Source organism: Hesperophylax consimilis, chromosome 9, assembly GCF_061612785.1.
Source record: "Hesperophylax consimilis isolate HC1 chromosome 9, BYU_Hcon_1.0, whole genome shotgun sequence".
Lineage (NCBI taxonomy): Eukaryota > Metazoa > Arthropoda > Insecta > Trichoptera > Limnephilidae > Hesperophylax > Hesperophylax consimilis.
Genome location: NC_142844.1, coordinates 7,671,626 through 7,685,792, shown reverse-complemented (window position 1 = coordinate 7,685,792; position 14,167 = coordinate 7,671,626). Strand labels below are relative to the sequence as shown.

The following is a 14,167-nucleotide window of genomic DNA, read 5'->3' as shown; positions in this document are numbered from 1 at the left end:
TATCTAGGGTAATGATCTCTATTGTAATAGAGATTATTTAAACAAGTATGTTAGTGATGATAATAGTATTTTTTAAATGTGATTGCATTGGCTACATTATTAGGTATTATTACGGTAGGTATTTATTATTTGCTTTGATTAGGCAACAGCTTGCACATGTTATACAAGTAGTAGGCTAACATTGAATAGGTAATACCGTAATTCTATCATGCTAATGATTTCTGAATCAAGAGCATTTACCGGAAACGTATTCAAGGTTATCCTTAGCATGCTTTTTGCTATGCTGAAAACTTTCCTTTTCAACATTTTATCTTTATGTTCTCTCATCATAGATATATTTCGCCTTTTGACAAGTTGCAAAATGCTACATTACCATTAGGAAGTTGTATAAGAATGATATTTTACATCTTTTTTTTATATGTGTAATTATCCTTGATTCCTTACACGTCAAGAGTGTGGTCGATTGCTATAATTAATTCAAAATCGTCACCGAGTAGTCGTCACTTGTTGAGTTTATGCCACACATTATTTCTCGTGACGACTTGAATTTTCTTAGTCCGGAACGTCCAATCTAAATAGACAATGTCATTATGAATCTAGTCTGTCGCTGTACGAAATTTCAGTTAATTGTTTATTATTCATATAAAATAATATTTTTTTAACTCCTCTAATAAAGTAACATTTTACGAATAACAACATTGTTTTTGGGTGTTTTAATAAAAAAATTAAATCATTTTATTGCCGATGTTTCTTTACCATGCCTGTAGCACATCGTGAATAATTTTCATTTGTAATAGTTCAAAGTAATAGTCACTGATCCTTAGGACGGGTTGTTTCGGAGAATTTGAACAATTCATCAAATTTCAACGTTCATTTTCAAGTTCTGTGAAAGATTTTTTCAAGTTCTGTTTTTATTTCAGTTTTTTCAAGCAACTAGCCTACAATGATATAATAACAGAACTTGAATAGGACTTTCACAGAACCCGAAAATGAACGTTGAAATTTGATGAATTGTTCAAATTCTCCGAAACAACCCGTCCTTAGTGTCATCGATATCTGATTGAGGAAACTGTAAAAATATTCCTATGTTATGTAGATTCTGATTGAAAGTCTCCGTCCGCGTCTATACTTAGGCGTTTTCCGCGTAGCATTATTTTGAAATAAGTACCGAGGGAACACAATGAAATCATACGTCGTTCCCAACAAAAGGTTTTCTTATCAGCGCCAGCCCTGTGTCATGCACCCGATGGCTTTTGCTCCCACAGTCCGCCCGCGCATACACACAGTATAAACCATAGGCATGTGTGTGCAAGGCTATTGTTCCTTCACCAATACTATCGAGTATCGACAATAGGTAATAATACCAATGATAACAGCCCATTGCATTATTACCTGAGTTCTTCAGTCAGCACTGTCAGCAGGCCGCACCGGTGCTATCGCTGCCACTCTCAGGGATCCAGTAGTCAGTAGTAGAGAGTCGGTAGTCAGTCGCGATTAGCTCTCAGGTTTCTGGCCCCAGGTAGACCGCAACGCCAGTCGTTAGTCGCCACTCACTGCCCAGCCTAACAGTATGACGAGCGCGCAGTCAACTCGAATAAGTGCGCGATAGGCAGTTCATAAATAAATATTATCGTATTTATTTATCTGTAGAAAATTACCACGAAATATTAGTTTAATTAAGTGCTTTTTTTAAACTTTAATAGTTTAACATATAGCTTGTTTATAATGTGCGAAAATCGTGTGTTGTGAGTCTGATCTAAAAACATACAATAGATTGTGTAAAATACTTGAGTGTTGTGTTTTCCTGACCTTTGAGGTCTAGTTAGAACTTCCCTTGCTGTTCCTTTAAATCTGAGCGTTCAGAATGAAGGTCGGCGAGACTTCGACAGTGAGTTACTCGAGTGGCAGCGAAGATAACCAGCTTTTGACTTGCAGGAAGGGTTCCCTGAAGGTGACTATCCAGCCCAGTCAGCCCAAGACGCTGACCCACCTGCCCAAGAGGGCTCCTCTGGATCTCGCCTTCACAGACCTCTCCTACAGGGTGCAAGAGGGCAGGAAGAAAAGTGAGTACCGACCCACCCTTAACATAATCTTACCTCGAACTCGATCTTAGTACTAAGTCTTATACTGTATTCTAACTAACATATTTGTATTTTTCATTTAATAGATCAAACCATCAAGTTGTGAACATTTCTCATGTAATAAATAATTAGTTACTTTGTGGTGAAGTGGATATATTATATCTTTTTGTATGTATGAACTATTTTAGTTTCGCGACGGCAACAAAGCGAATTTGAAAATAACTTGATTCTAATATTCTTAGCTATTTTTTTAATATTTCTTAGCCAGACATAAAACGAAAACATGTCTTAAAATAAATCTTATAAGCTTGATAAAAACCTTTTTTTTCTGATACTGATTTCGGACGCGACCATCCTTTTTTTAGGGTAGACATGATACCAAATACGAATTCCTCCATTAATAATAATTTCATATTAAAGGTACTTATAATCTGTAAATAGTATAAAACGAAGTCGCTATTCGCGTCTGTCTGTTTGTGCGCTTAGTTCTTCTAAACTACGCAACGGATTTTGACAGGATTTTCACTATCATGCAGAGAATTTCTTAGGGAAGGTTATATATATATATGCATAGAAAATGGAGAAAAGTCAATGTTTTGTAATCAAGTCGTAAAAAAAATATTTTCCGGCGCTTACATTGCTAACGCTGGTTAAACCTTATGAGATACAACAAAATAATGTACCACGGTATTGTATATCTTAAAAAGGCCTACAGAAAAGTCTGCGATGGTATCTATATGTCTATCTCCCAAGGATAATCCCCAGCAACTCCGGGTTCACATCAGCTAGGTTATTATAATTACATAGTGTTCTTGACGGGGACAACGACAAATTCATAGGGAGATAATATGTAGAGGAAATATATGCTGGAATATGATAACTACGTTTGATTAGTGCAGAGGTTCCCAAACTTTTTTTCCCCGTAGACCTCATGCCAAATATATTTTTTTCCGTAGACCCCTTGCCTGCCGAATATTGAATTTTCCTAAAACTATTAACGTCAAATGTGATAATCATTTCTCTTTTCGTAAGAAGATTCCCTTCCCTTGCCTGTCCAACAACCGGGGTGGGGGTATAGTTCCTCTGTCTTTACATTGTGCAGACAGTGGCGCCCTTGTGAGGTATTACACCAAATGAAAATGGAGCAGGATAAGCAACGGGAATTTCTTTCTGTAGCTGGCCCTACAGAACTGCCCCTTAAGTTCTTTGTTAGCACTTATTCCGATCAGTTCTTCTTGTCATATGATATCCGATTCTTCAACATTCCACTTCCACAGTCAAAATGTCCTCAAACTTAGTTATGAAGTCTGTGTGAAGCACATTTAAATGTTGAACGTCATTATTACCCTGGACGTTTTTCAAAAACAAGTTGGGAATCTAGGAAAATTCGCAGCTTCCGATGTGCAATGTTTTTCTTCAATATATTAATATCTACTGACTAGAAAAAGAATGTGTAATTTTATTTATATACCTCAATAAACAACTTTACGAAATATAAAAATACAAATATCAAATAAGTAATTTCTCAGTCTATTATTAGTATTACGTAAACTGTGTTATTTGTGTTAGGTGTATTGTGTCATCTACGGAACTCCTAAATGTTGACTTAAGGTAAATGGGGGTCCGCTCGTATGTACCCTCATTCGAATCTCGTGGACCCCCATTTTTTTTTCTCGCTGACATAGACCCCCAGCAAGCCGATATCGACCCCTGGGAGTCTATATAGACCACTTTGGGAACCTCTGGATTAGTGTGTAATAAGGTCATTTTCTAAGTTTAGTTGAATATTCATTTATACCCCGCTTGATATCATTATTGAAGAATTTATATTTTTTAGGTTCTTTGTGTCAATTTCATGAATCGAAACAAAGCTAATAATAATTTATTTTGCATAATGTTACACCACAAAGCTACAACGTTTCATAATACATAGTATATTTACAGCTGGATCTCTCGATAAAACTACTTTTGTAGACTTTTCTAGTCCATTGTACAGGTAAATCATTTTAAAGAGACCCTCGCTTGTAAAGTGGTGTATGTACACTGGATGGATCAAAAAATTGATAAACGTCTCTACGCACCCAGTATTTTTGGGCATTTTCGGGGTAAGAGGGGACTGCTGTGTGGTCAAAACTAGTAAGCTAACTTACAAAAACATGTTTTGGAATAAACTCAATTTTATTGTTTAACCTTCTTTATAAAGTCAGGATTTTTTTAAATAATGTTAATGTTAATTTAAAAAAATCAAAGTAATAAGTGTTGTTATTCAATCAAATATGCTTACACTTTTACAATATTTTTCTTGTCTATTAATTATTCAAAAATGAAGTTACAAAGTTTTCTAAAAAAACAGTAGCTAAAACGTTCTTAACGACGTAAGAGGGGACCCAAACATATTCTAGATATAGATTATAATACATTCAAATAATAATTTAAAAAAACTTAAAAAAAATAGATAGCAGCTTTTGGCAGTAACTCCACAAAATAAACCATATAAAACTTTTGTTGAAGGTTATACCTTTCCTAAATTTTAGCCACCTGTTTTATCGGTCCAAGAAACACGCTGACTAGATTAGGTGATTACCGTTGAGGATTAAAAATTCTCAAAAATTCTAAAAAACTCTTACTTGCTGAGCACCAAATGAACACTAGAAATCTTGCCGACGAAACTTTATTTTTGTTTTATTTTTCGAGGAAAGCAAGCGGCAGCATTATAGGAACATCACGTTCGCGTCATTAAAAATGATTTTTCTTTTACAATAATATGATTTCCTCAAACAATTTTTTTTCTAGTACCTACCTAGTATTTGGTTACCTAGTTTCTTTTTAAAATCCGCTAAATATAATAGGCATTTCGTAAAAGTGATGGGCATGCTTGAGTTATTTATCTTACTGTTCAAAATATTTATAAAACGATTGACTATTATTCTATTGATTTATGCCCTGTTGTGGAGTAAAAATGCTTCCAGATATTTTTATGGCTCTAAGAAAACTTACAGATATAAAATACTGCTAATTTACTAAGAATCTCTTCCAATTATTCATAATCTGATTAAAACGGGATTGCAGGCCTTTAACGAATGAATTTACAGGTATCCTAATAAACTTTCGGTAAATGTGTTTTCGCGACGTCGGAACACGTATTCATTAAAGTTCTAATGTTTTCGCATTTCGTCGTTGTATATTATTAGAACAAACGCAGGTGCATGAACACGTGTTACGATGCATTTTGAATGTACTAAAAGTTTATTAGGAAACGGCCTATAATCCCGTTTTTAACAGGATTTTAATAAATCGGCAATACTCATTTTTCTCCGTGTGCCGTGGCATTAATTAGGTACTGCCATTGGTGACACTATTTTGATGTTGTCATGTGTTAGAAAAAGAAATCTGTTTGACTCTCAACGGCATCGGCCTTTTTTTAATACTGTCAGGATGAGGGGTGACGAGATAATCTTATGCCACCTGTGAGGCGAAACGATAATCAAGTTAGCCATCTCTAGGGGGAGAAGACGTCAAACAATATTTCAGCGATTACGCAAAACATTACATTATTAAAATGTATAAGATAATATATTCATCACAAAGTTCACCGCCATATTATCTGTATGAGCAAGGCTGTATTCCTTGCATCTGAACTGGCATGTTGACATTGTTTGCCGAAGGTTCCTTGTCACGTGTCTCGAATAATTTTATTATAACCATGAACAACACCATATCCTGCTTGTTCTGTCGTCTGTCGGTATCAAAGTTCAATAATTGGTTTTAGCATTTACACAGAATTAATAATATATTAATGATATGTACGCACGTTTTTAACTACTCGTTTATTCAATGTTCCTTATGTCAGGTTTGATAGTTATTTAGATAATTTTTTACTCATTTCCAGTGATGTTGAAATTAGTCAAATAAATCGAACGTAAACATTGTAAATATTTTGTTGTCGTCTTTCTGGATGCTTAATCATTACAGAACTTGTCAGACTGCTCTTTTAAGGTTCGACAGTATCTTAAAATATTATTTCTGCATCAACAAAAAGGTTTTCTGTTTATAATAAACATCTACTGCAAGCGATCTTACAGGTTTCGTGTTTTTTTGTGATATTTGACTTCTTTTCCGGGGGGTTTATTTTCCACTTTTGTAGTTTATTATCTGTTTTATTGGAATATAAATAAAGTTATATGCAAGTGTTAGTTTATCATCGTGCTTCATTTGTCAAGGCCTCTGTATATCATTAAAAAGCTACAATATTGCCTTTTAAGTCGTAACTTCCAATTAAATTAATTATTACTACCTTATTACCTGGGTGCATTGATTACTCTGTCTGTCCTTCTTCTTCTATGCTGTATTTCTTGGTTATTTTTTTTTATATAAATCAACCAATAAACACTCTTGAATGGAATAGCATATAACATGATCTGAAAATTGTAAAGAACAATGCTCTGTATTTATGGGTTAACGCAAACATTTTCACTTCAAAATTGCTTGTGATTCTTTAAAGTTTCCATTGAACACAAATGTTTGATTTATGGACAACAAACAATAAAACAATTAATTTTCTTTGTTAGACAATTGTAAGTGTTTTGTGATGTTTATTATTAAATTTAATGATCCGAGCTGTATTGATTGTTTTTATAGAAATATATTTTATGATGGTTCGTGTTATTTTTGTAACGCCCGTCAAACGTAACACTCGAAATCACAGACTGACAACTCCTACAAGTTCAGGGTAAAATCTTTGTTATTAATAATATAATGTGTATTTTTTGCTTTGTGCCCGGAATCGAACCCGCGACCTTCTGACTCAGTTTGAAGTACCTACATAAATTTTCAAATCCAAATCCGATTATTTTTTCGGTCGTTTTTATGTGGTATTCTCTTCGATAGAAAATTGTAATTTTCTGTGGCTGTTTTGAATGTCACTGTTCGCTAGGTTTTATTCGCACTGGGTTCATTTACTGTTGAAATAATTTAGCATTGATAAATAAATAAACTTACCAACTTAGTTATTTTTAATTTTAGTTCCGTAAACGGCACCTCTCGATCTGTCAAACTGACGAATTGACGAACCTTGGGCTTTAAGACAAGTTTTAAGCCAGCACTTAAAGTCTTACGTATCAAAGTCTTCGAAACCGGCCCGGCCTTGTTCACTTGTCTTCATATAATCAGAGATTGCTGAACATATTGGTTTCACCAACTGCTTTAAAAATATTTTTCTTTTTTTTCAACGCCTCCCCCCACCAAATCCCCCAGGAACTTCTTTTTTCCATGCAATGTCACTAAACACCAATATTTTTTTATGGTGTTTCCTTGATTAATAAATTATGCAAACATCAATGAGAACGTTATTCAACATCTTCTTATTTCCCTTACTGCGCTTATATTACCCCCCCTGGACATGTTCAGCGCCTCCTTATTTGTGAAAAAATGTTTTCAACACTCTGTAATTTGTAAGTTCACCTTTATTTTGTTTATAGTTTTTCTTGAAAAATAAAGTATGCAAACATCAATGAGAACGGTCTTCTTACTGCTTTTAAAACGACTCCCACTGTACTCCCGCTGTTCAGCGGATCCCAAGGGCTACTATCAGAATTTTAAAACCCCTTCCCTTGTACCTGTTCAGCGGATTCCAGGGGCTACTTTGAGAATCTCTGTTTTAAAACGCCTCCCCCTGTACCTGTTCAGCGGATCCCGGGGGCTACTCTGAGAATCTCTGTTTTAAAACGCCTCCCCTTGTACCTACATGTTCAGCGGATCCCGGAGACTACTCTGAGAATCTCTGTTTTAAAAGCCTCTCCCTGTACCTGCTCAGCGGACCCCGGGGGCTACTCTGAGAATCTCTGTTTTAAATCACTCTGTTATCTGTTAGTTAGTAATTTATCAATATGTTGCTCATATTTTCAAACAATATTATCGCTTTTGTCCTTGCCTATGTTTGTAAATCCGCGTAGACTTTGTTCCATTAATAATTATCATTCCAGATACCCTGTAATCTATCGCATCCGCAATAATGTCGCCTAGAGCCGATGTCGGTGCCTATCAACGGTCATTTTACATTCGCTATCTAATATTGGAACAAGCTAAATAATATGATGTATGCTGGGGGTAATCTAAACGAGTAATTACTATTCCCAAAATTATATGGACAGCTTTGATTGCTGAATATTTTAGATTGAACGATTCTTCATTTGACGATTATTTATATATTTGAATATTATTAGTTACAAAAAACAGAAAATGTTTGCGATAACAATAGATAGGTACAATAATGGATCAAATTATTATCAGAAAAACTACTGTGTATAATTATGTTGCTTTATTAATACCATTATCATTGCTGATTAGATAAATAAAAAATATTTGCTCAAAGAAAGCGAACAATTGGTGTTGTGGCGACATTCATAAAATTCCGTAAATTTGTTTTAATACCAATATTTACGAATATTTTAGATTGCGACAAGTTTTTATTTTCTGTTTTTGTTTATGTATTTTGTTACAGATGACACACATAAACTTCACTTTGACTTTGGTTCAAGATTTTGCTTATGATAGCCTGCGATAAGCGAGCCCTAAGGGTCTGAGACAGAGGTGTGAAATCGTCGGATCACGACAATAGAAAGAATTTTATTTTATTTTTTTTTTTTTTTTTTTTTTTTGCTGGATTTTATTTAGGTATTGGAGCCAGGAAGGAGTCTGAAAGGGTCGAGAGGATGCACTAGGTGGCATGAAAGGCTGAGAGGTGACTGGAGAGACTAAGGTAGACTAGGATGAGGTGATTTTGCACAGCGGTGCTGCCAAGGTCTGTTATCTATGTGAGGATGTTGTGTCGGCGCTCTTTATTGGCAGCAGACACATGTCAGCGCTATATTAGCGGCGGACACATGCCTGAACGGATGACGAGCCTCGTGCTGGCACAGTTGGTGGACGGGGTAGTCTCTCTCCCTGCAGCAGCTGGTACAGTTCCTTCGCTACCTAGGACTCTTGCAGCAGAGTCTCCATCTTCTGTCTTCGTCGAGCGTCACAGCGGTGCTGCCAAGGTTTGTTGTCTATGTGAGGATGTTGTGTCGGCGCTCTTTATTGGCAGCAGACACGTGTCAGCGCTATATTGGCGGCAGACACATGCCTGAACGGATGACGAACCTCGTGCTGGCACAGTTGGTCTAAATAACAAATGTAGATCCTAGGAAATAAATTGTACAGCGCCCTTGAGGTGATTTTTCACAAAAACGGCGCTCTACAAATTATCCAATTATTATTATTATTATTATTATTAAGGTTTAGTTAGCCTGTGCTTAATCCGAACTTGGGCACAGGCTTAAATTGGTTGACAACAACCCAGCATTACGATACCTAACTACCAACGCCCATGTTTATGTTTGCAACCTCCAAAGACATATGCGTTAACGCGGGTCGTTACACCACATTAAGACACTTCTTTGTTTGTCTGTTTGTTTTATTTCAATTTACAACAATGCTGATAAGAATTATGCATGTTTATAAAGCATGGGAGTGCCAGTATTAGTATATCCCTGCAGTAAAAATGCATGGTAGTAAGCATTTATTTTCATGCCATTCCTGTCGACTTAGTCTAAATCCGAACCTAAACTTTTGCTCCATGATTTTCGATTATTATTCAGCAAAAAAATAAGCAGATTAAACAAAAAAGACATTAAAATGGTTTTCTTACTGTCGTGAGTTGAAATTTTCTTCGCTATTACAGCGCGAACAATTCATTAAATCACTTATGTAAAAAATACCGGTAAATCTTTAAGAATGCAAACACTTTGTGGCTTGACATTATACATATGAAGAAAAAAACTTTTTTTTTTCTTCATTTATTCAATTAATCTGCTTATTTTTTTGCTGAATAATAATGTCAAGCCACAAATGTTTGTATTCTTTGAGATTTATTAAATTTTCTTCGCTATAACAGCGCGAACAATTCATTAAATCACTTATGTAAATACCTGTAAATCTCAAAGAATGCAAACACTTTGTGGCTTGACATTATATAAATGAAGAAAAAAAAACTTTGTTTTAAACCACTTTATTGAGTGAAGTAGTATAAAACAAAGTCGCCATCCGCGTCTGTCTGCGCTTAGTTCTTCTAAAGTACGCAACGGATTTTGGTATGGTTTTCACTATCATTTAGAGAATATCTTCCGGAAGGTTTATATATATTACACATGCATATTATATTTACAGAATGTAGAGAAAAGTCGAACAACGCCATGTAGACGTCAGCTATTGAGTTATACAGGGTGTATCGGCACGTACCCGACAAACTTTAACCAGCTATTTCTTAGCATATTTGGAGTAAAAAATCTTATGTGCACTTTGCTGTCCGGTAACGTTTTTTTTAATAAAAAAATTATTATTCATATTTTCACCACATGTCACCACTGTTTTATCCTTTGTCAAAGTTTGAAAACCCATCTGGCAAATATTTTATTCGAATTCCGTTGAATAATGCACGTGTGTACCTATATTGGCGCACTTTTACAATCACAACGAAATGGCACGGCACCATTCGTCTCATTTTTAACTATTATTATTTAGTGTGTGCGAAAGAGCGAAGACGCTTTTTGACATACTTGCTTATAACAGCTGTTGAACACGAAACGCAATGCCAATGACAGTGATGTAGTGTGGAAATTTTAAATTTTTTTGTTTTGCCCATAACATTTTTTACTCCAAATGTGCTAAGTTAAAGCTGGTTAAAGTTTGTCGGGTTAGTGCCGATACACCCTGTATAGGTCGACCGGTGTCGGTTGCACTCAACCTTCTTCACGATAATGGAAATATAAACTATAAATATTTTTTTCCCATTTATATCTGCAAATCTGTTACTCTGCAAGAACCACCTTTGATGTTTTGCTTAATAAAATTTAAAAAAATATAATTGTTAATTGTTAAATTTTACTGCTGACTTAGGTATATTGAATTTTTGTAAGCTCAATGAATCTTTTCGACTACGATTCAAAACATCGCTCTTGAAAGTAACAGATTTGCGCAATATGTAGGTACTTGGTGTGTCGAGATATTACTCCATAATTTAAAGTAATTAACGACAGTGATTAAATTATTACAATGGAATAAGTATTAGATAATTATTCGTGTCGCAAGTAACGACTAGTTTTATTCCTAGCCGAAAGGTATGGTAATCATCTTCTTTTTCGTAACAATTAATTGTCGTTACGGCTTGCATTGGAGAAGCAACGTGTCTTTGGTTACCCAATCAAATCAATAAAATATAAAAGGAATCTTTAATGACTTTTTGACTGTCGTTTAAACGTGGATCCTAACAAATATACAATTCCGTCGATTATCCTTCTTTTATTAATATTCAAAGCAGTGATTTTTTTATTCGGTAACATTCTAACATTGTTGTCTCAGAACCTACGTATTGGCTTTACATTGATTTACGTAGAACAGATTTATCGATAAACTTGTAATTCTCTGAACTAGACCGATCTCACGCCCAAAGGAGTATGTTTCTAAATTTCTCCTCTTCAAATAGTACAGGGTTTTCCAATAAGAGGTGTTATTTTGAATAGCCCGCTATTTCGGTAGATGTTACTTTTGAAGCTCTCATTTTTTTACATTTGACAAGTAGAAACTACGCCATTAATAAAAATGGAACGATACACGCTTCAACAACGCATTGAAATTATTAAAATTCACTTGAGTGAATCAAATGCAAATCATCTTGAGTGATGAGGCCCATTTCCACCTCGGTGGCTTCGTCAACAAGCAAAATTGTCGCATCTGGGGCTCGGAAAACCCAAGAGTTATTGTTGAAAAGCCTCTCTATCCTCAAAGTGTGACTGTTTGGTGCGGTTTATGGTCCGGCGGAGTCATTGGACCTTATTTTTTCGAAAATGAGGCTGGAGCAACAGTTACGGTGAATGGATTGCGCTATCGAGAGATGATTAATGATTTTTTATGGCCGGAATTGGATGGTATTGATCTGGACAACGTTTACTTCCAACAAGACGGACGCTACGTGCCACACAAGCAACGAAACCATTGATCTTTTACGATTGAATATCAAAATAACACCTCTTATTGGAAAACCCTATAAATCAAAATCAAAATTTTCTCAGAAATCTTTAGATTTTTGAGTAGGTACTTTAAAAAAATGTATTTCAAATAAGCAATTATACAATTTTTCCAAAGAAACGTCACTATCTTAATGACAATTCTTTTTTCAAACTTTCTTCAGGCAAAAAGGTACCTTCAAATATATTGAAAAGCTCAGGCTTGCTTGAATAATTAATTTGATCCAGCAGATTTTAGAAACAGGAAACGGAACGTAGAAACAAATTTACAGACAGATGCAAAACGGTCGTGTTAAAACAGAACAAATAATAATCATACTTCCCGAATGGGATAGTAAACTTCTCGACCCTTAGGATTTAGGTTAGGTTATCTAACATTTTTTACATTAACCCCACATAGGAGGCCCGGAGGAAAATAATTTCCCTGAGGGCCTTTGTCATCTTTGGGGATGCTGTGTTTTTACGGAGAGAGAGAGAGGGGGAGAAAGGAGACGAAGTTCTGGGAAGGAAAAGGGTATGAGGGGTGGGTAGGAATATGGTGATCAGTGTGTCCAGAAGTGACGTGGAAATATATACATCCCGCTGCGACGCCAGGTGATGGGTCGAGAGACCAGTTGGAGAGGTTAAAAAGGGTCTCCGCAAACCATCCTCTCTCGATCTGGCACGCCACACAAGATGGTGGGCAGGTGCTTCCTAAACACACCTCACCCGATGAACCATGGCACCCCTGCTGAATCATTAAACGTAGCGAACCACTTGGAGTGTCCTATGGTAGAGGTGTTGGTTATCCAATGAATGGTTTCCGGGGCAGCGGTACCCATAACCGCCTTCCAAATTGAAATTTTTGAAACCTACAGAATATTATGATGATTTCATGCTCAAGCAGATAAATTAGTTTTATTTTTTACCGTTCATTTTAATTTATTATTTAGGTGCCATTTTCTTGCGTAAGTTCAACAAATTTATATTTGAAATTTCTTGATTTGTCGGTACATAAATGATGAATTACAAGTTCTTGGAACATTTCATCACACACCGGTAAGTCGGCATACCAGTTAACTGGTCTTGCAGTCTTTAGTAACTGGAAACTGCATTCGTGATTAGATAATTTGCCTATCGTTTCGCATGAGCACAAAATTATTTATATTGCCCCTGATGGGTAGCTTATAAGTGTATATTTGTGTCAGTGCAAATTTCAATCGCGGAGGTTAAATAGTTCGAGTATACTAAAATGCACATTGGAAAGATCAATGTGCCAATATCAAATGATCACAAATAATAATAATTGAATGATTATATTATTATCAAAATATTATTTATCTTACTCGTATTTATCAGAAGCTAGGCACCATAAGTCATTATTTTTAAGATTTGGATTACCTTGAATTCGAGTAGATTTATCGTTGCTCTTGAGTGTTTCGATTTACTGCAGTTTCGTTTTTATTTTGTTGTTTTCTCACCAATTTTGGAGGAGAAATAGGATTGGCTGTTTTTTCAGCTTCGGTTCTTTAAGCTTTAAGATATCTTCCTCGTCTGCACTGTGTACAAAATAAACTATATCGATACCCGGCTGGGTTATGTTGCAAGGTCTTTAATATCGTCCAACCAACCTGTCTGGGATCTCCCTCCATTTTCTTTTTGGTTTTACGGTCCCCAGCGTATTTTTTGTTTGTTTTTTTTTTACAACTTCGGTCATCGACCATTGCTTCTCAAGACCAACCAATTCCACCTATCCATCCATCTTCCATCTTCTTCTTTAGCCCTAGTATCTTTCGATGTTCTCTTTCTTCGGCCCTACCATTTCAACCCCCTTTTACTCATCTTTTTCTGTTTCTATGGCAATATAAATTTTTCCACCTCAGTAATTATGTAAGAAGTCACCCGTGACGTGTGGTTCGACCACGATAATACTAAGTGCGATGCCTAGTACCGGTTAGCCATCATTTCATTAATGACTGCTTTTGTATTTTTTTAATGACCCAGTAGTTATAATTGCAGCAACATTTAGATTGCATTAAAGAGGAT

General features: G+C 35.6%; 1 protein-coding gene across 1 annotated transcript in view; it reads left to right on the top strand.

Annotated features, from left to right (window-relative positions):
• LOC149420853 (ATP-binding cassette sub-family G member 4) overlaps positions 1 to 14,167 on the top strand; it is a 99,909-nt gene that overhangs the window by 32,852 nt on the left and 52,890 nt on the right. The window contains exon 2 of the mRNA XM_089635580.1: positions 1,936 to 2,063. Within this exon, the coding sequence (XP_089491706.1) occupies positions 1,936 to 2,063 (128 nt within the window). The remainder of the gene's footprint in view (positions 1 to 1,935; positions 2,064 to 14,167) is intronic.